The sequence below is a fragment of the Rhamphochromis sp. 'chilingali' genome (genome assembly GCF_963969265.1).
Source record: "Rhamphochromis sp. 'chilingali' genome assembly, chromosome: 8".
NCBI lineage: Eukaryota > Metazoa > Chordata > Actinopteri > Cichliformes > Cichlidae > Rhamphochromis > Rhamphochromis sp. 'chilingali'.
The window spans coordinates 9294167-9317165 of NC_137935.1; the positions used below are offsets into that span (position 1 = coordinate 9294167).

Sequence of the window (22999 nt, forward strand, 5' to 3'; positions counted from 1 at the left end):
TGAGAGAACGAGTTAGCATGACATGGTACAGGCCAATAACCCTGCTGGTCTGCTGTTGGTCACATTTCACCCTCTGCACACGACAGGGAAGGGAGTAAAGTAGCCATTCCTCTCTGCTTCCTCCTGTCTCTCACATACACACAGCCACACTTTCCCTCCTCTTTTTCATTTGTAAACTTCCTGCCGTAACTCACCACCAAGCTGTTAAAACTGCCAGCTCCGTTTTCAAGCCACCCTCCCATGGCAGCCATTAATTCTGCAACAGCATTGTAATGGGCTAACAAGTCAATCACACAAGCCTCCGTTGCTTTACACTGTGTCACCTTAATGACACGTTCGTCAAAATCTGTCACCAACGGAGTGCGGCTGGATTCTTTCAGACAACATGGTGGCAGTTCTCTCTGTGTGCATGAAGACGAACGTGTAGATTTGTGTCCAATACCTCCAAGAAAAATCTCCTCGTCTTTGCCCATAGGTGGCTGTGCCAGCTAAACATAACTACATCAGTGCACACCGAAATAAATGAGAAGTATGGATGCACATTAACATTAATGATGGGGTGGTCAGGGAGGTGAGGGCTTGGTCGGTGAAGGGTTGTTTCCATTTGACTTGCTCTTTTAGGAGGTCATCCCCATCAGGGGTTCAGACTGCCTTGGTCTTGTTGTCATTACTGCTGGAGGAGGTTGGGGTTAATGAAGGAGAGACCCTGGTAAAAAACAAGCTCCCTTTAAATTAGAGGCTCAGTGGGCCGGCTTGGTGTACTGGGCTGAAATGACCTTAACCCTGTACTCTCTGCTGGGTCTGGGAATGGCATTTTTGTGTCTGTCTGGCATGCATGGAGACCTGTTTCTGTGACTGCCAGACAAACAGCCTATCCTTTTCAAAAGAAGGACTATGCTGAGCAATGTTGTTAACACAGGTATGCGGACCAAAATTACACATTTAAAAAGACAATTTCAATAGTTTGGAAGCTAAATCGTTTTTTAAAAGATTACAGCAAATAATAACGTTAAATTTCCTGATAGTTTATCATGTTGCACTATGACTAATTCATACAAGCTCTTGCACAATATTTTCCTTCTACTAATGCATTATGAAATACTGGTAGCAATCCTGTAGTTTCACGCACAGTCCAGCAGCTCTCCTAATAGATCACTGGCAATGCTATGTGTGTAAAAAGAAATGCATGCAGACATACAAGTAGTTGAAAGTAGACTGTATTTGTTAACAGGGTGGCGTTTGACTATTCAGTTGTTCACTGGTTTGCAGCTTTCTACCTCTGCCTCACATGGATTGCTAGCTGCTCTCCCCCACATTCTGGCAAGTAAAAGCTCTGTCTGTACATAAAAGACTACATTTTAAATAGCTTTTGTCATTAATGCTTTATTAATTGCCTGCGGCAACACTACCCGATGCAGGGTGTGCTGGAAATATATGACACTTTGAGGTCAGTGTGTATCCCTGCTGCGTGTTATGCAGTGGGCAAAACGGAGACAAATCAGCAGGGTTCAGCGTTTTCGATGACTGCTCTGTGGATTTGCGGAGAGATGGTTTTGTTTTTCTCTCAGATGCAGACTTTGTTCAAAAGCAGGATTGCTCTACCTCTGAGATAGTTTGCTCTCTGCATGAGATAAATCAAATGTGCATAGGGTATTCCCGTGCACTACAGCTCTTTGAGATTTACTGTTTGGAAGAGGCATTTATAATTGATGGTATATATTTTTGCAGTGGTTTTGAGGCACAGAAAGGAGGAGAGCATATGAAAAAAAAGGCTTGGTTTGGTATTTTGCAAAATATATAGATGTATGCTATATTACTATAATTTTGCATTGACTTGTGCAATAAATTCTTTTCAACCATCTTTGCTGTAAGAATTGCCTTTCGAAGACCCACAAGTCCACAACACAAGCTTTAAAAAGGAAACTAGCAAGGAATCAAATGTATATCAATTGTATTTATAGATACAGATGTTTTAGTATATCCTTTGTTGTGATTCTCACCTTTACATCTGAGGTGTCCCTCTGACAGTTTCTCCAGGATCGGGAAATGCCTGAAAACGTGCGGTCGGGGTGATCGAATTTGTTGTTGTTTGCACTGAGGAAGAACATGGTGAAGGGCTCCTATAAGGAAAGACATGTATTCATCACAAAAGTCAAATATCTCAACCCAGATTTAAAGTCCTGATCATTATTTTCTCACCCTCTTGACATCTAATTTGATTGCACCTGTCAAAATCTGAGAATTTAAAATATTTTTTCAACCTTGAGGATTAAATTTTAAATGCACGGGAATAGCCTGAATTTTCTGTATTATTCATTGTTATTTTTTCTGTAGCAGAGATCCTTCTTTCATTGTATCCAAGCCTGAGGGAAAATTAATTAGTGCTCTTCCTGAGTACAGTAAGCCATAATGATAATTGGCTCAAATTTGGTTTTCTTAGACTGAGATGGCAACCATTGCCGGTTGGAGCGGAAGGATCACTCACCAGAGGAAGAAAGAGATTGTGAGAACAAACCCAGTGAGGCCAATCTAACTGCTGTCAAGGGAGCTCCCTCAGTTCATCGGCCTCTTTCTACTAATGACGAGGGGAGGGGGAGAAATACAGTACAAATTCCTCATAAAGCGCCTTCAAATTAGTAAGATTTTTTAAAATCACATGTGCAGCAACTCAAAGAAGTGTTGGAGGTTAGAAGAGCCTTTTTTGTTGGGAACAGACTGGAAGTACATGTTCTTCCTCCTCCTCTTCTAGAGTAAATGAGGACAGTGCTCAGTAACCTTGATGGACATGTCTCCAGCGCTCACTGGGTTGCCTGAAACACATAAACCTGTCACAGCAGCCTCTGTAAATCATTACCCAGCCACTCTTTATTTAGTTCACATATGCTGGTTTACTGGCCTGTGAAATGTGTTTTCTGAGCGCCATTGGTCTAACTCAGGCCCAATCAAATTGAGATGTCGAGCTGCTTCCTGTGCAGAAGCCAACAGACCTCAAAGAAACAGCATCATCAAGTCTGACAAGTGACAATCAACTAATGCAGACAAAAAATGAAAAACTCTCTGAGGTCTGGGTTTGACTTCATTCCTATTCACATACTTGACTAATTCGGGGATTTTGCACATAGTACAATAATAAGAGGGAGGGTAGCTGCAGGAGAGGTTTTACTCACAATTCTGACAAGCCAGTGCAGGGTGGTGGCAGCTGTGGAGTAGTGGGTGTTGTAATGACAAGGTGGTGTCTGGTCATCTTCCCATGACTCATAACGTTCAGTGAAGAATGCTGCACGCTTTGGGTTCAGGGCACCAATAGGCTGAAAAGGAAATGAGGACAAAACAGGCTTAGTTGTGGCAATTATCAATTTTCTTGTATTCCGTTTCCACTTAAAAGCCTTTATAAAGATGTACTACATATGCTTTGTACAGTCATGTGAAAAAGTTGGTTCACCGTCTTTCAGCTGTAAGGTTTTTACACTATCAGGGGAAAACAAATCTGGCTTTACCGGGTTCTAAAATGATTTCAATACAATCTCAGATGAACAAAAACACGATATTTCACACTGTGTTGTTTCTTACTTAACAAAAAACAAAGCCAAATCCAGTGCCCCCCATTAATTTTCTGTGTTGCTTTATAAGTCTCTTGTATCACAGTGGAGGAATCTTGGCTCACCCTTTCTTCACGATATAAAGTTAATTGAAGTTTGCAGGCATTTGTTCATGCACGACTCCCTTAAAGTCCCACAGCATTTCAATCAGGTTCATCTGCTTGATTGATTTCACTTTTTTCCTCCCATTCTGTTGTAAATTTGATTGTATGCTTGGGATGCTAGTGAAGCAGCAAGGGTTTACTTGGTTTCTCATATTTTCTCCTGCAGTTATGCACTTTGGCTTAGTTTTTGTTAATGAGTGACAATGGGTAATATTTCATGTGTTGTTTTTGATCTGAGGTTGTATTTACCTAAATTTTAAGAACCAAGAAAAAACAAATATTTTTATTATGTATTGATATATAAAATCTTAGAATTGAACAATGGTGTACTTACATGTCTGCAAGTCTCATGTTTTGTAAGGCAAACAAACCTTAGAGTTGGTCCTTTTATAAATTTTAATTGACCCTAAAGTCTTAAAGTGTGTTGAGGATTATTTGTCCAGTGCACTGAATTCAAAAGTTTGTGGGGTTTTTTTTCTCTTTGTTTCTTTCCCTACTGTGAACAAGTAGGATGTCACATGATGTAAAGATAAATGTGTCATCATGTCTTTTGTTGATGCCTTCCTTCTTAAGAGTTTCTGACATTTCTGGTTATTTTACAAATAGAAGACAATGCAAAAGCTTTTTTTTAACAAATGATATTCAATCAATGAATATATCAAAGTAAAGAGAGCCAAATAAAATCCTGTTTTTCTATGAATACAACAACAACTACAGTATAGAGTTGAAATAACCAGACATATTGTATGTAGGACATGAAGCTGTCATAGTGGCATAAATCTCAGTAATGAACCTCCGTATATCCTTAAGGGTCAAATGTACAGGTTCAGTGTCTCTGCAGAATTTAGTATGCTGTGAGACAACTTAGTCATTCATTATCTTCTTGTTCAAAATATTCACCAAGCACAGTCAAAATAGACAAAAGCTGCAAATAGCTTATTATTCAAATTCAAAACTGAATAAAAGAAAAAAATCAGTACTACCAGTATTCATGATAATAACAATTCTACTGTTATAACTATAAGCACTCAAATTGAAGTTTAAGCAAGGCTATGTTGTAGTTACTGGTGCTTGCTGTTTTTAAACTGGGCTAGGTTTGCATTTAAGAAAAAAAAATACAGAAATTTCAGTGACTATTTGTTTCAGTGAGGACTGTGCTGCAGAATTTTAAGAATATTCGTAAATAAAATGAAAGATTTAAAAAAAAACTAAGTCATCTTATTCTAACATAAATATTCTGTATTTATATGTTATTCGTTACCTGCATGAGTATTTGATATTGCTTTGTTGTTACCACATTCTCATCACAACCACGTTTATTAGCCTGACTTGTAACCACCTGCTTGGCCTGCTAAAGAGCTGGAAATAACAGCTTTTGGCATTTTCTGCAACACTTAACTATAAAGCAGTTCCTTTGAAAAAAATCTCCATAAGATCTAAGGAGACATTTTGAATTTGGCTTATGGTTATCTCACATAACAGAAAGTTATGGGTCCGTATATCAGAGACAGACACAAAAATCATGAACTCATCATTCCCATTATACAGTGTCAACTTAGATCTCATGTTTTTTCAAAAGTAAACTATCTTCTCTGTGAAATAAAAAAAAACTAAACATGAGTTCCACTTGATCCGGGGCAACAAGACTAGTCAGTCCTGTGTTGTTTTGCATGCATAATTTCTAAATATTACAGCACGTCTCATGAGTCATCTCCAATCTAAATTAAATTTTTATGTACAAGCAAATCTATGGTGGTCATGCAAAGGTTATAGAAAACAACAATGCTGTATAAGTCTGGAAAAAAAGCATAGAAAATTCATATTTTTGTACATTCCTAAAAGGCACTTTCTTAACTTTGTAGCCCTCACTATTTGGCTCATCATTGCAGTTTGTAAAAACTATAGTGCATGGGAAAACAACATGTGAAGCACACTAATTCCTGCATGGGGATATGGATGATTTGCTTACCTATGATATCAAAATAGTGAGAGTAACATTATAGTCCAAACATTTTTTATTTTTATGGGATTTTTTGCAGTTTTAAAGTAATGAATCCTACTTCACTTATCCTCATAGGAACATCTCAAGCATCTCATGTCAATTAGTTCTCTGTTCTTACTTAAATTAAGAACAAATTAAATGTGTAAATTAAATGTTGCAATAGCTGAAGAATAACTGGACAGAATTAATGTAAAGAAAGCTGCAGAATCTTGGAAGGTACCAGTTGGGACATTTGTAGTAATACTGGGTGGGAAGCGGTGGAAAGTTCAGGGCAGACATGGAGCTTTACTCTGGCAATTGTCTGTCAGAGCCTGTTATTCTTCTGAACCCTTAAAGTAACTGTTGCGCTGTCTTCTGTCTAAAATTTAAATAGGCATGTTGGCAGGGGTTAGCAGGATGGTGCGTTAAGGATGGAGGGAAGAGATATGTGTGTCTCCTACTAAAACGCTGTGGCTAATCCATGTGGATTAACCCTAGCTGACCTTATTTACACCCAACACACCCATCATGGCAAGCACTTTACTCTGAACTGCTATTCTTGGCTTTAACACAGTGGGGGAGCTAATATTTATTGGGGTGGCCACTCTGATGCTAGTACTTACACATTTGGGTGGCACAGAAAATGAAGTTTTCCTGTATTGTAAATCACTGTAATCAAATATTATATTTGTTGGTCACTTGATCTGAGAATTTGCTTACATAGGCATGCTGCATTTTAGTAGCACATGATAAAGACCAATGTGGACATTGTTAAAAACTGCTATAACAATAGTAGCTACTGAATCGCAATTTCTGTGCATGTGCCCTTTATGGGCTATGTGCATGTGTGGGGTGGTCACCCTTTAAAACTCCACCTGGGTCAGCAATCCTTTGTGCTTTAACACATAGCTGTTTTTAGTACCAGGAAAATACAGTGAAATCTAATAATGCAACACTGTGTTATATTACTGGAGGCTTAGACATTGAGGTAAGCCACAGGCATGGTTTTAAAAGTGTACAATACACACTCTTAAAATTATCAACTGAAGGAAACTGGAGATCAGTTTTTCAGAGGAAAAAAATGATCTTAAAAAACCCCCAGTATGGCTAGTATTTTTAGCAGAAAAGTTTGCTCATTATTAAAAATACTCCCCATAATATGCGCACAAAAAACAAGCAGAAATGATTGAAACGTCACAGCTTTGCATTTAAAAAAAACCCTGCTGCCTAATTATTTAGACCCCATAAATAATCACTGCTATATATATATTTTACATCTATCCAATTATTTCCACTGTTGGGCAAAATCTTAGAGGGTTTTTTTTTTTTTTTTTTAACCACAGCCTTAGCAATAACTTCAATATTAAACTGACACCATCACTGGGTTTTAGCCCTTTGGCAGCTGTTTCATTTTTATGTGTTTTAAGGCAACAGAATTACTCCCATTAAACATACATTTAGTGGTGAATAAATTTCTTTCTCTGCCTTTTCAATCACCTCATCCAATATGAGAGCCTTAGAAGCATATTGGCAGTCAATATTAATATACTCAGTACCACTGAATCAGTTGCACAGGGGGAAGGGTGACTGGTAATGTAATCAATGGCAGCTTTTCTACCTGGAAGCTGCAGCTCAGAGGTCAGAAGAAATAAAATAAAAGCAGTTTGAGGCTTATGTCTATTCTAACGTTATTAAAAACTGCACTGTTATTGTTTTAGCTGGGTGCAGTCAGTATGAAATCTCAATATGGGAGACTCTCTTGCTCACTACCATCGTATCTGCGTGTGGTGCACTGCACATTCCTGAAGCTCTAAGTCAAAACTAAATGCAGTCTCTTTTTACTTTTTTCAGTCCTTTCTTAAAATCTAATGGCAGTCCACATCAGTGTTAGCACAATTGAATAGACTGAAAGAGAAGTTTATTGAGATCTGCGCAGATTTATGGGGTGATAATAGCCTTGCATGTGACGTCTTGGCCCAGCTGGATTGGGGTGTAAGCCACAAGACGTCTCACACTCTGTAAAAGCACTGCTAGTGTGACTAATGCAGGTTAGAGCTGTATAAAAGATCCAGGTAAATACATGTGACAGGGGGAGAAAAGTGAAGAAAAGACAGCTGAAGGTACTAATGAGAATAAAGAGGAATGCCAAACTGGCAATAGTGGTAAGTTTATAAAAAGGCTTACTTGCTCAGCTTAATATTATGGTACCAAAGAGAAAGCTGGAAAATTTACTAAAATGTGTTGAAATGAGAGAATAGGTGACATATTTTGATGAAAGATTATAACAATTAACTACACTAAGATTTATAATTTGGGTACATTCAAAGTGCCTCTGTACTGTGATTCACAGCTACCAAGACTTCTACCTAAACTAACAGAAACTGGAGCACCAAATTGCAGGGAAGAGATCCAAACACGCCTTAATTGACAAAGTATTTCCTGTTAATTCTTCTGTGTGGCTCTACATTCATTTAAAAGAAAAAAAAAATCCACAGCTAAACACCTTCCAACGTGTTTAGCTGTGCAAGCATAAATGGAATGAGGCATTTTCTATGTCATTTGTAATGTAGTGCAGAAGTGCTTTTTATTTCACTTTCCAGAAAACATGTGAGGATAACTAAACAAACACACTACATGGGAAACCCACAAGACCCAGGTCCCTGAAGAAAAGGGTTTTTCACACATTTGTTAAAGGGTGATTGTTCAAAACTGCACAAGTCAAGGTTGTTATATAGCTAGTACAAACCAAAAATATGAGCTATGAAGCTGACAAATACCAAACTGGGCGTGTCTCACATGATGATATAGTTGTAAACATACTATCATGAAAACTTTTTGCCCCCTTCTTGACCTGAGTAAATACAAAATATAGCTTGTAAGTGATGATTTCATTTATTAAGGGAAAAAGACTATCCAAACCTACCTGGCCCTAAGTAAAAAAAAGTACTTGCCCCCTAAACCTAAAAACGGTTTGCCAACTTTGCCAGCAAGGACTGCAATCACGCTTTTGTGATAACTGGCAAAAATTCTTTCACATCATTGTGGAGGGATTTTGGTCCACTCTTCTTTCCAGAATTGTTTAAATTCAGTCACACTGGAGGGTTTTCGAGCATAAATGGCCCATTTAATGTAATGCCAAAGCATCTCAATCTGATTTAAGTGTACACTTTGACGAGATCATTCCAGAATCTTATATTTGATCTTTTTGAGCCATTTAGAGGTGGACTGTTCTGTTTCGCATCATTGTCCTGCTGCATAATTCAAATGCAATTGAGCTTCAGAACACAAATGGATGGCCAGGCATTCTTCTTCAGGATTTTCTACTTGAGAGCAGAATTCCTCATCATTCCGTCAGTTACAGCAAGTTGTCCATCTCCTGAAGGAGCAATGCATCTGCAGAACATCACACAACCACCATCCTGTTCGATTGCTGGTATGATGGGGTTTTTTTTTACGGACAAGGGGGTAATTGCTTCTTCAAATAGGGCCAGGTAGTTTTAGATAGCTTTTTTCCCTTCATTGAAAGAATCTTTAAAAAGTACATTTTGCATTTATCCAATGGTATCGTTATTCAGTGTTAAAATCCAGTCGATAATCTGAAACATGTAAGACAAATATGCAAAAAAGTAAATAAACTCAGTAAATAAATTCAAAGTATAGTTGTTGAACAGTGGTCCGTGTGTAGACTGCATATTAGGGTAACAAAAGCAATGGTCACCTATTTGTAAAGATGAGGTTGTAAACTGAAATCTTGTATTCATGCTTAATAAACTCACTTTATTACTCCAAAATCAGCACCACACTGTAGAGTATTATGATTCACCATCTTAAAGAATCATGAGCACATGTCTGGTTGTACCAAAATCCAACTGCAGCTACAATTAGATGATTATTAACAGAGTAAATCTGTACACTAATTGAAAGAAACGTTTGTCTAATTAGTTCTCATTTTAAGCTATGAGCGCAACCAGTTTGTGACAAAATGAAGGGTGACTTTAAGTCCACACATTGTACTGAAATGACTCTGGGTAGCCTGAAAAAGAGACTACATCCATAACATGTTTGCCTAAATAATGCACTCAGCTACAACAGCATGCAGGACTGACACAATGAAGCTCCCATGCAGTTGTTCCAGTGGAATTTAAGCATAAAAAATAAGGACACTTCCAGTTTACCCCAAATTCTGTACATGTCCAAATTTTTGCTATAATACATAAAATCTCTGTGTGTTTTTTAATTTGTCTGTGAATGCTTCCTAGACCAAATGAATTTGAACAACAAAACTTTGCATACAGGTACATCTTGGGTCCTGTAGATTCATATCTATATTAGATATCATGCTGCCAAGTATCCACCTAGCAATGGGGTAAAATTACCAGTTTTTAGCACATCTATAATTGCTTATAAAAATCATTCTATCCATTTTATCTCACAACAATAACATCTAATTTATGATAGCATCACATTGCCAACCAACCACCTAGCCATGAGCTAAAATGACCGATTTTTAGCATATGAACAACAGCTACCCCCACCCCCCCACCCGCTGCCTTTTGTTTTTTGTTTTTTTTTTGCCAAGAGCACCAACAGGCCTTGCCCATTAGCATGGGCATGTTGCTACAGGCTTATAGTACACACCTCAATGCCTGGTGTCATGGTTTCCTGTTCCAGTATTAAGAAGGCATACTAGTCTATTGAAAGATGTCTAAGTATGATTGTTTAGGTTTACCTCTAACATTGAATACATCTGAATAATGAACTATGTGGTTGATCTGTGGTAAAAAAAAAGAATTTCCTTAAAACCTTAAAAAATGTATAACTGAAACTATGTCCCAAAAATCGAAGTTTAATTAAACTGGTTATGGAGAATGAATGAAATACGCCAATGAATAATGTATGGAAATATAAAAAGTTGATTTTCTGTTTAAACAACTGTACAACATAATGTACAATGTCTCCAGTAATGTAAGAAAAGATACAAAGGATTTCACTGGTCGCTTATTCCTGTCATACTCACCATCTGTTGATAAGCAAAAATCAAGCTTTGCTTGCATCTGTTCAACAAACAATAATAGCCTCTTACCTTCTCCTTACATTACATATCACACTGATTACAGATATAAGACCATGAAAACAACAGCTTCAGACAACGCCACACTTTCTCCCATCTGACTTCATTTCTTCTATAACACCTGACCAAGGGAAATGCAGCTGAACAAAGTATGATCAAACTTGGATTTAACTTCAGATTTAATCAGGATCATTTGTGGTGTTGCACTCCAAAGATGTAGGAAATGAACGTGGCCATTGGTGAGTGAGTGTGCAGAGAGTGTCTCCATTTGTTTGGTCATATCTAAGCTACCTCCCAAAGAGACGCATATTGCATTTTATATTTCAAAAGAAATTACATTACAGTATGTTGCTGTGGTGCTCTGTCAGGGGAAGTCACAGTCGTTTTTGCTTGCCTCGTCAGAGGCAGGGCTGCATGCAGCTCCAGTCTAATGCAATCAAGTTGCTCCAACTCAAGATAAAGCAGATGTGCTCCAAACAGCCTGACTGGAGCGGAAGTGTGAGTGATGAAGCCTCCATTATAGAGAGAAAAGTGTGGAGGGAGTGCTTTGCAGCAGCCAAGCTGTGTCTGTGTTACTGGAAGTTTTTCTGTTAGAGATTCTGAGCACACAGAGGAAGAAAATAGCCTCCTATATATTATAGCTCTTTCAAGACCATGAGGGTTTTTTTTTCCGAATTTGTTAAGGTGGAAATATATATTTAAATTGAATAAAATCTGCGCTTGTGTCACATTTTTGTTATGTCTGTCAAAATGTTTTTCAAAAGATACACGTAATAAATTTTTCTGTGTGAAGAAGAAGCATGTTGAGCAACATCTGCTTCCTTTGCTTTCTTATGCAATTAAATACATTTCCATCACATCATTTAACAGCTATGAGGAAGATAGTTTCCATACATCTATCATCTACTTGTCACTTTGTCAAAAAATAATCATTAGAATCTAATGAAACACTTCATTGCATGAGAATGTAGCTGACATCCAAATATGCAGAACTCTGGCCTGGAGGCAAATCGACACAGCATTCAGCAGAACTTTGAAGCTAACTGAATGCAGGAAATGTAGGTGTGTACAGGTTTGGGAGGTTCTCATTAAGTAGATCAGTACGGATGTCGAGCAGTTTAGACAATACTGTCCATCAAGTGACAGTTGCACATAATTGGAAAACAGGTCTCAGGTATGACTCGTCTGTGAGAAAGAAAACCTCCCAAACTGTGCAATGTCCCTATGAGGTTATGAATACTAATCTAATAGCAATTTACAAAGCCTTAATGTTGCCTAATTGTACTGCAATTATATTGTATTAACCTAAGAGTAATGATGTGATAGTTTGTCTTCTTAACCCCTGGAGGGTCCTAGAAAAATGCATACACTATTGGGCTTAGAGCCACAAATCGACCCAAGACCCTCCAGGGGTTAATGATGCAACCTGAGTTCTCACGTGACAGGTGATATTACATTGGGTGACTTGATTTTACTAAACCACAGGGCAAAAATAAACAGACAAGTTAAAATAAAAACTTTATTTAAAGAACATTTTGTTGCAACCTGTAATGTGAGGTATAATCTGCTAAGTTCAGGGACAGCCTGAATTCCTTCAATATAAAAAACAAGCAAAACATGCTTCTTCTTCTTTTCTTTTTTTTTTCATGTGATAGACTGAGAGCCTGTCCAAAGTGTAACTAAATGTACTATTTTCCAGATCTTCCAGTTACCAAAAGCAGACAAATTCTGAGATACCAGTAGGGATGGGTACCGGTGTCCGGTGCCATGATGGCACCGGTTCTGACATAAACGGTAGTAACCAGACCGAAAAGCAGCGCACATTTCGGTGCTTTATTTCGGTGCTTTTTTTCCCCTGAGCTGTGATACACTTCTAGCCAATCATTTTACGTTTCCGAGGATAGTAGGCGGGCCCAGGTACGTACGTTCTTTTAGAGCAGAGCTACAGATTAAAAATGTCCAAGGCGAAGCGGTCAAAAGTCTGGCTGTACTTCACAGCAAAAGATGCAAACTCAGCAGCCTGCAACAAGTGCTTTAAGCTGATACTGTGATACTGTCAAAGGAGGTAACACCTCAAATCCGATGAAACACCTGGCGACGCATAGCGTTTTTTTTTAAAGCCCAGAAATGCGCCGTATTTAATAGCTTGCTGCGAGACCTCACACGAGCGCATCTACTGCGGGTGGGTTGCCTGTTATCGGACCCGGAGTTAGCAACATCCCCCAAAAACCCGAAGAGGAGAGTCCTGGCCCCTAGCCCTGCCAGTGTAGCAGAAATGATGACGGATGATGATGGCAGCAGCAGCCGTTCTTCTCTGCGTGAGTAGCTTAATGTTGTTCGTGTGTAATTTACGTTGAGTAGGCTAACCACGTTATTACATTAATGCATGTAAGGTGAACTAGCAAACATCATCATAGCTACATGCGGCTGTCTTCTTGTTTGATGGCAGATACTCCCTTCACCCTGGCCAAAAAGGCTAAAATGACCAAAGAAAAAGAGGGAAACAGCTGAACATAAGAGGTTTTTGGACAAAGTTTATGTTTTTTCCATTGTTTAAGCACTGCTTCCAGCCAAGAGTGATACCATATATGCCCCATAGCTGCAGAAAAGGCTAACATTGTTATCTTTTTACAAAAAACCAGCTGAACATGAGAGGTTTTTGGACCAATTTTGTGTTCTCCATTCTTTAAGCACCGGTTTGAGCACCGTTTGAGCACCGGCACCGTTTCAAAAGTACCGATTTGGCACCGGTATCGGATAAAACCTAAACGATACCCATCCCTAGATACCAGTGAGCTTTAAAAACTGTCTGTCTTTTTTCACCTTCAATAAAAACACCAGTATATTTATTCTCCTAGGTGTCACCATTAGTCATAGCATCCAGCTATCAGTGGAAAAGCAAAGGCTGAATGAAACTAGGCCTTAGTTACCTCAGGTCTAGAGATTGCCAGGCGGTTGCCAACCAATCAGACATCGCTAGAAAAGTGTGTATTCCCTGACTGCTTGTTGAGTGGTTGCTGGCAGTCTTTTGGTGAAACTGCTCACAATGAGGTACATTATACAGTGCACCATACTCTCCGTGCTGTTGATTTGATCACTAGATTTCTGAGGTTGTCCACAATTTGCATTGGAGATGAGTAATTGGTGAAAATTTGCAGACACGTCTGCAAATTTGCTAGCAACACAGTAAGGTTTTTGGTGCAGCAATTTATTTGCGACCAATTTCACCTGGGGACAGCCAGCATCCGCTTACCAGCTGGTCAGGAAATACACATTTTTCTCTTATAATCCACAGTTGCCAGAGTGTGCTAACAGGGGCAGGGATAGCTCAGTAGGTAAAGTGGTCGCCCCATGATCGGAAGGTCGGCGGTTCGAATCCACTTAACGGCTACCCTGAGGTACCCCTGAGCAAGGTACCGTCCCTACACACTGCTCCCCGGGCGCCTGCTTAGTGGGCTGCCCACTGCTTCACTGAGTGAATGGGTCAAATGCAGAGAAAAACAAGTAATTTCCCCATGGGGATCAATAAAGTATCCATTATTATTATTATTATTATTAACTGGTCCCTCAGCCTGTGTGACTGGGCTCATAGAAGTTAGCACTGAGGTAGAGTTAGCCAGCAAAGATGTACACATTCTGTGTGAGGTATTTCTAAAACAGCAAAAATAATAATAATGCCCCCTTGCTATAACTTTGGATGTAAATGAAGATCAAACAGACTAATAGTGGGGAAAAATATTTGCTACTAAAAAAGTCACAATCCTTAATTAAATCTCTACACAAAAATTTTACTTGTCTCAACAGCAAGTCATTGTTTCAGGGTTAAAATATTGGTCAATATAACAGGGGCAATGTGAGCCCAGAGGCTGTAGTGTACATGGTGAGATTTGAAGAGCTCAGCTTAAAGGTATGTACACATCAACAGTACTGAAAATAAAAGCTAAACAAGTTCATAAATCCTTTTTTTAGGATTTATGAATATGCAGTAAACAAGGGATGCAGCAATATAGAACAAAAAGACAAGAGTCTCAGCCAACTCGTTAAGAGACTTGGACCCAGTGACAGGACTGATGCGTCATCACCTACCAAACACTTACCCAGAAATCTGACTCAGATTAATCTGAAAAAGACTGAATTCCTCAAGAACTAGTAATGTATTCTTAATGGTACTCAAAACATGGGTACTGTATAAAACAATTTGAAATGATATCCAGCCTCAGTTTCCTGATACATGTACAAATCCCTGGCTAAACACAGAAGAAAGTCACCACCTAATATACAATGAATGTCTCCAGAGACTACTGCTACTACCACTGATCCATAAATGAACAAAAAAGGGCAGATGAAACAGAGAGGAGAAGAGTGGGGGCCGTCGTCCCTCTCTGCTACACCAGCTTATGTGAACTTTTGGAGGTAAGAGCCCCGGGGTTCCAAGGACAACTGTCAGGAGACACAGGCTGTGAACTCATGCTAATGAAGGCAGCTCGGCCCTGTAAACAGCATGGGAGGATGTCACTAGAATACATTACAATACATAACTGTCTCCCCGGGGCAGGAGGGTTCCACATGGCACAGCCCTGATCACTCCCCTCGACACACACATCTCTATACACACGCATACACATTCTGTGGCTTTTTCATCCCACCTGGATACCCCACAGGTAAAGAAAACAACAAGACAAGACACACAACTGTTTGTCCAAAATGTTTTCTGTTTAGTTCTCCAGAGGAGTAAAACCTTTCTTTCTTTTTTAAAATTAACAATACTTTAACTTGTGACTGATTGTTTCATAGTTTTATTTCAAAGTCCTCCATCTCTCTCACCACAAAACCCAGAAAACAGATGCTTTGAAATGCTGAAAATTGATACAAACTGTTGAGAACTGAGATGGCAAAATGAGGCTCTTAGGCTGCTTAGGTTGGTGCTTTGAGGGGAACGAGGCAGCGATAAAGTGAGTGAGAGAGAGAGCTCAGACAGGAATGTGACTGTTTTCAGGTCAGTGAGCTGGAGTGTGCATGGGCGAGAGAGCGAGAGCGAAAGAAAGAGAGACAGAAAGGGGAGGGGGTAAACCTATAAACCAGGCCACAGTTCTGCTGCCTTTTTCCCCCCTCATTCAAAGACAGAGCAAACATAACACTGAACTTTATCTATCGGGGTTGCAGGGCATTAAGGACATTGTATCATAGCTGTTGTGATTTGGCACTGTTACCCGAGCTCTTACTATTGCTCAGCTTGATCTTTTTTGGACAAGCCATATTTAGAACATCTTTCACTGCGGCACTGTGCTGATGAATTCTCTTATCAGTTCATCGACCTTGAAAATAAAAGTATATTACTCGCAGAAACTTGAACTGCTGCATGGCAGAATTTAGACGAAAATATCCTTGAAATCGTACAGTTTGTGTTGAGTGTATGAAGACTCGGGCTGTGCAGACATCCATTATTTAGCCCCCCAAGGATAAAGTTGCCATGATTTTACTCGTGTTATGCAGACTGTTCTACAAATTTGTTGAAGGACAGTCTGGATTTAACTTACAGTATATATTGATTTTGTATACATTTTCCATATTGTGATGCTGTATATGCATTTCAAAAAACTACTTCTAATTTATCTTATGATAATGACTTAACATGAGCTGATCATGCTGGGTGTATGATGGTAAATGGCCTGTATTTGTATAGCGCTGTACTAAGTCCCTAAGGATCCCAAAGCGTTTTACACATTCAGTCATCCACCCATTCACACACACATTCACACACTGGTGATGGCAAGCTACATTGTAGCCACAGCTGCGAGGCTGCCGGACACTGGCGCCGCCGGGCCCTCTGACCACCACCAGTAGGCAACGGGTGAAGTGTCTTGCCCAAGGACACAGCGACCGAAACTGTCGGAGCCGGGGCTCGAACAGGCAACCTTCCGATTACAAGACGAACTGCCAACTCTTGAGCCATGATTGCCCCATGATGAACTCAGTGTTGCCTTGCTGAGTTCATCGAGTTAGACTTGTGGTAGTAAAACATGTAAAAGCCTCTCTAGTGCAAGACCACAGAGATATGTTAAGGGTATATCCAAAGCACACAGCACAAACTGTGTGTGGAGACAATGCAGCACCCAACAAAAGGGAGTAAACTTGTATAAAGTAGAGGAGTGCATTTCATGATGCTACAATCAGCATTTTCCACTTCAGTGCAGAGACAGCACATGATTCCTTTGCCAGTAAATACCATATTGTTTTACAATCTGACTCCTAATAAGAAAATCCCCTGCCATTAGATCCAGCTGCCCCTTCTTGCCCCTCTTTTTTCCATCATTTTAAGGTGAACAGCCGAGAGGCCCCTGTACCTTTGAGAGGTCTCTGAAGTTCGCTGGCAGGGTCAAGTCCAGCTCCTCCGAGTCATAGTTGGTGAGGACCCAGGGAAACACCGGGTACTGGTTCAGATCATTGTATGTCCTCCCTAAACACACAGAGGAGACAGAAAACTGTGAGTGATGATGGGCTGGAGGCGAACAGAGAGGTTGAAAGCAGGGCAGCATACACTTGAGGCTTCAGTTACTTTAGGGGATCAACATGCAACATTCCAACAAGCCCCCAATCAGACGGACTTCCTTCCACACTTCACAGAGAGTCTGCCAAGAAAACACATACACTAATGGTAGAAAATGTGAGAATGATTCTGCGTTTCCCATGACTCTGCCTGCTGTGTCTCCTTTGTTAATAGACTGTGGGAACTGCAGGAGGCCTGTCTTTAAGTATATGGAAAACATAAGCATTTTCAAGTAGTTAGGAGAAAATGTAATTGCAGAGGTATACGTTCTTCTGGAGGAAGAAGTCATGTCTTCTGGGGACATGACTTCCAATGCCTGAAATCTCACAGCAAATCTGATTGCTGATTGACCAGATGTTCTCAAAGGAAACTATGATTTTCAGATGAGAAAACTTGGAAACCTGGAAAAGCCAAAAGCATGTACCATGTTGTCAGTAACGCTTGACTTTTCCTTTGAAGACGACATTGATACAGCTGCAAGGTCAGGTGGTGGCCAGTTGTAATCCAGGACTGGGATGGGGCTGCTTTTTGCTAGAATTTTTACTGCTTGTGATAAATCATGCTGAAAACTTTGGCTCAAAGTAAACTGAGAGTTAAAATGTAACAACTTCTTTTCCAGGAAAAATGAAACAAAAGGGCACAAAAGAGATTCTAAGGTGTCAGACCATGGTATCCTAGGATATCCTATCGTTATATGATTAAAACAAACAAAGATGTTTCCTAGAAATGTCCAGTGATTGAATACAAACTATTTTCCAGCTTCTTTAGTTAAACATTCTATACTAAAGAAGCAACAATTCCAGGACTGAAAAATAACCAACTCTACAGCAGAAATAAGCAGACAGTTTTGATCTCTACAGCTAATTTCCCTTTCAAGACACTACTACACATGACATATTACAATGTCATTATTTAGTGAATAAACATGAAGCCAAAATTCAGAACCAATGTATGAAAGTACACCCCATACTGCTTCCACAGGAATTAACTGTCAGAGTTCATTTCAGGCGCCATAGGGCCTCAGATAACATGTTAAATCTTATTGTTCACGTCAGAACAATTAGAAAAAGACTGAAGTAGTTTTTTTGTTTTTTTTGAAAAACCACCCGAAGAAAGCCACTTCTCTCTGAACTTCTCTCCCCCCCCAAAAAACAAACAAACAAACAAACAAAACAAAACAAAACATGGCAGCATGGCTAGGTTGCATATAAAAAAAACTACAAGACTTCTGGAACAATGTCCTTGGACAGACCAGACCAAAGTAAGTATGTTTGGCCATAATGGACAGTGCTATGTTTGGCAAAAAAATAAACACAGCATGCTTGCACAAACATCTCATATCAACTGTCAGCATGTTGGTGAAGGGGTTATGATTTGAGCTTGTTTTTCAACCGCAGGACCCAGGCACCTTGCAGTTATTCAGTGGACAATGAACTCCTCTGTGTACCAAAATATTATAGATTCAAATGTGAGTCCATCTGTTTGACAGCTAAAGCTTGGTCAAAAACTGGGTCATAGAACAGGACGATGCTCCCAAGCACAGCAGCAAATCTACAACAGAAGTGCGGAAAAAGAAAACCATCAAGGTGCTGCAATGGCCCAGTGAAAGTCCAGACTTTAACCCGACTGAAATGCTGTGACGGGGCCTTAAGAAAGTTGTGCTTAAATGAATGCCCAAAGCAGGAACTTCAGCAACACTTGAGGGAAGATGAACAACTTTAATAATTGACCAACGCGTTTCGGCTTAAATGAATGCCCGCAAACCTTCGTGTACATTGGTTTTCACATTACTCTATTCTAGAGGTTGGGTTTTTATATAAATCACCCTAAATTGTATTAACACCTAAAGTCATGTGTAATTCAAGGCTACTGTGCTACTATAATTTAGCTACTGTAAGTACTAAGTGAGTGCAAACTTGTTTTGTTAAGGGTAAGTTTGTACTGAAAGACACTAGAGAGCCCACTACTATTTTTTTCCTGTTTTCAACCAAGCTGTTATCACTGGCTGGTAACTACCCAGCTTGTTACGCTCAGTGCAAGACAGAATGACCAAAATGCTAAATTCAAGGTATTGAATCTTTGCATATGCACCCTGCTGCTTTAGAATGACATTCTATCATGTAATAGAAAAACACATTTACTAAAGTCAACTTTTCAACTAAAGCACAAATGGGAATAATAAGGAAAGAATAATAAAGGATGTTTCACTACATCTAGGTCTAATTAGATTGTTCCCAGGTTTTTAATGATTAACTATTAAATATTATCAACTTGAACCAGTCAATCAGTTACAATTCTGCAGCAGGTTGGCCTTAGAAAATCCCAAACTAGCCAAGCAAGTGAAAACGTCTGACAAGCACTCATGGAGAAGGCTTCTGCAGAGTAACCAGGGTCTGGGGGAATCTAGAGAACATAATTATCCAGGTTAATGCCATGCACTCAAAAGGAAACAGCAGGCTGAGTGTGGAGGATGAGTTGGGCATTGTTGTGGTTAGACCTACTTGCGCTGAGGCCTGAGCTGGGGTGGCAGGATGTTAATAACAGTGGAATAGTGTTTAATTAGAAGACCATTTCCCGTTCGCACCTCTTCCCAGCATTTCACCCCCCGCCTGTCTACCGCTCCACACTATTCTGACATCCCTGGCAGCCCAGGTCATTACCAGGGATTTTTAATGAATTTTGGGCATGTTTTTCTGTCTGCCTTACATCTAATTAGCTGACAATAATGTATCGAAGTCGAGCACAAGCTAAATATAAATATGCATGAATATGCAGCGAGAGAGAGGATGACACCTTTCTGAGCAGAATAGCGTAGAGTCGCTCTTGCCTTCCCTGTTAGTTGCAGTTCAGATCAGAGAGTCGACAACAGAACCTTTCAGCTCCGCAGACACACGTGTGCACACTCTCACAAAGCCAGGCACTAATTATCTGGAAAAATCTGCTGCGCCTGCTCTTTGCTTCAAACAGCATACTCCCATGAGCAGTGAAGTTTACAATGTTGAGCACCTCTTAAGACTACCATGGATTCTTAAACAAATACGACATAACTGAGGCTACTGATAGTAGCTTCCAGCACCACTGACACATAAAGTTTATTGATCGTGATAGCAAACCTTAAAGCCATAAGACTCTAATGGGGAAAGTTTCACATATATAATAGATTAAAACTCTGCGATTTCACCGGTTGGAAATTTTGTCCGGATAAGGAAGAAAACAAGTCAGAATCTGTCTGTTTAACTGATGGCTGAGAAAAAGAGAATATATTATTACCGTACCTTCTGCTACTTTCAATTTAAGCAAAGAAATCTCAAAGTTGCACAACATTAGAAATTCAATACATACAACATTACCTGATATAGTGTTGAGAAACATGAGGTACTCAAAGTTGGAGATTTCTCTCCTCTGCCAGCGCTGGGTCATGTTGGAGGATTTGAAAAGCTGACGAGGAGTGGCCAGGGAGATCCGTCTGGAAAAAGCATTTAAACAATAACTCAATATCCACAGGATTAGTGCTAGCTATGGATATTTTATAACTTGATTTTATTTAAAAATTTGAACTTAAAATAAAAAAAACCAACAACGGAAAACCTGTATATGGAACTGAATTCAAAGGATTGGCTGCAAACCGTGACATTATGACATTAAAAGCCAGTCTCAGGTCTTAACACTACTACTCAGTTTTAGAATTAACATACTGAGATGAAGGATGCATAACAAAATGGTATTCATAGCTGTATATCTTTTATTCTAGCACATTAAGTGAATGCCAGTTGGTAATTAAAAAACCTTAAATCACACAATTATTCAAGCTGAACTACAATGCAGGATGCCTTTCTTGACATGCACAAAATATCCTACAAGTTGTCAGTTTTGCGGCAGTAAATAAAAAGGCCTATTAGCACCATTGGAGTCTAAAGGGAATCTTTTTTCCTGTGGTCATTGGCCTGGCTGCAATCCTCTTGTATAGAGTCTTCTGTCAGAGAATTAGGTCAGCTCAGTCAGGGTCAGTGCACATCCACTTCAATGACTGGAGCAATGGGACTTCAAATGACTCTACTGCAGGCCAGTACTGCACAGACTCTTCACCACACAGCACAGATGAGGTAACAAGGCCATAAAATAATTCTAAACATTTAACAGCATTTTGATTGCTTTATTTCAACTTACCTGGCTTGTGGAAGTCCATAGCTGGTACCCACACCCACCCGAGGGAGACTGTAAACGACTTTCTTTACTGTGGCCTGGTCAGGAAAGTTGAACATGACCGATGCTGCAAAGAGTAAAAGATAACACTTATTATATTAAAAAAATGGGAAATAAGCACTTCAATTTTAAATTCTCTAAATTGTTACTGCATTTACTTCTGTTGGCCATAAAGACCTCCAGCGCTGTGTTCTGCAGGAGATAACGTCTAGTGAAGACTGCGCGAATTTCACTGAACATCCACTTCCCATGCAAGCCCTCAGTGTATGGTAAGACCTACAAGGTGAACAAGAGAAGAGAAAAAATGTCCTGTGGTTATTGTAGCTGTATAAATCAAAATATAATGTCAGATGAAGAGTGAAATAGACTACTGATGTCTTTATTTAGCAACCAAAGGATCGGAATGCAGTACGTTGCAGATATGATGAAAGGTGTCAAAGCTGTGAGGAGACTGTAACAGAGCACTGACAGGAAAACAAACCTGAGTAAAACATTACTGTACACACTGTTTTGTTTTGGGGGGTATTTTTAGTGGAAACCTATTTTCATGGGCACCACAAATACAATTATTGAGACAGGAAACCTTTGCCTGCTACTTGCAAACTAATCCCTCTACCCATTAGGCTGCTAAGAAGAATGCTTAACTAGGCTTGCAGGCAGGTATAACAGGGTCAAAGCACCCTGATGTAATTGGGACTTGGAGCTTCACCAAACCAAGGCAAAGGAGAGGCCTCAATATCACACCAGTATCAGTTCTTTCATTCCTTTTTTCAACTTGTAGCTAAGAATTAGTGAGACTGTATAACACATTACAAGGCACAATTGGTACAAAACATGCAGCTGTGTACAGACTGTTGAATGTTTCACAGTTTTTGAGTTAGTTTAAAAGTGTCATTGGTGGAAAGGCAAGCGGTCAAAGAAATAGCCCCCTGGGTCAGTGGGATATACATAATCAATAAAAATCATCATGGCAGGAAAAAGAGAGAGAGAGCAGACAAAGAATCATTAGTGTATGCAGCACCACCGGGGGCTGCAGGTCCACACACAGAAAGACAAGACAGTTGTTCTGACAGGTGAGAATGGTCCCCTCACACACATTTCTCCCTCCTTCCATCTCACTTCCCCCTGACTGAACAATTTTGTCTAACAGTATGAGCCAGGGAGCAACCTCATCAACTCCCCAGGTTATAATCACACATAGGTTCAGTTCAGAGAGTGCGTGTGTGGGAGAGAATAAAGATTTAACAGGGCAGTAAGGGGGTGAGGCCCTACACTGTATATGTGTGTGTGTGTGTGTGTGTGTGTGTGTGTGTGTGTGTGTGTGTGCGTGGTCATGGTGGTGGGGGTAGAGATGGAGAGAATCAGAGTGAGCTGGGTTAGGTCTGATGCTAATGCTCATTTAAAATAGTGACAGGCTGGAAGAGTGCAGCACAAGCCGAGCTCCCTTAATTTCTCCCTGGAATAGCTCATGCCCGACCTCCGTGCCACATCCAA

At 39.8% G+C, this 22999-nt stretch overlaps 1 protein-coding gene across 1 annotated transcript in view; it reads right to left on the reverse strand.

Moving 5' to 3' along the window:
- Positions 1-22999, reverse strand: part of nbeab (neurobeachin b) — a 209248-nt gene that overhangs the window by 20887 nt on the left and 165362 nt on the right. The window contains exons 42-47 of the mRNA XM_080889391.1: positions 21664-21781; positions 21470-21572; positions 20653-20768; positions 17100-17212; positions 3168-3308; positions 2001-2120 (exon numbers count right to left, since the gene is read on the reverse strand). Of these exons, the coding sequence (XP_080745517.1) occupies positions 2001-2120; positions 3168-3308; positions 17100-17212; positions 20653-20768; positions 21470-21572; positions 21664-21781 (711 nt within the window). The remainder of the gene's footprint in view (positions 1-2000; positions 2121-3167; positions 3309-17099; positions 17213-20652; positions 20769-21469; positions 21573-21663; positions 21782-22999) is intronic.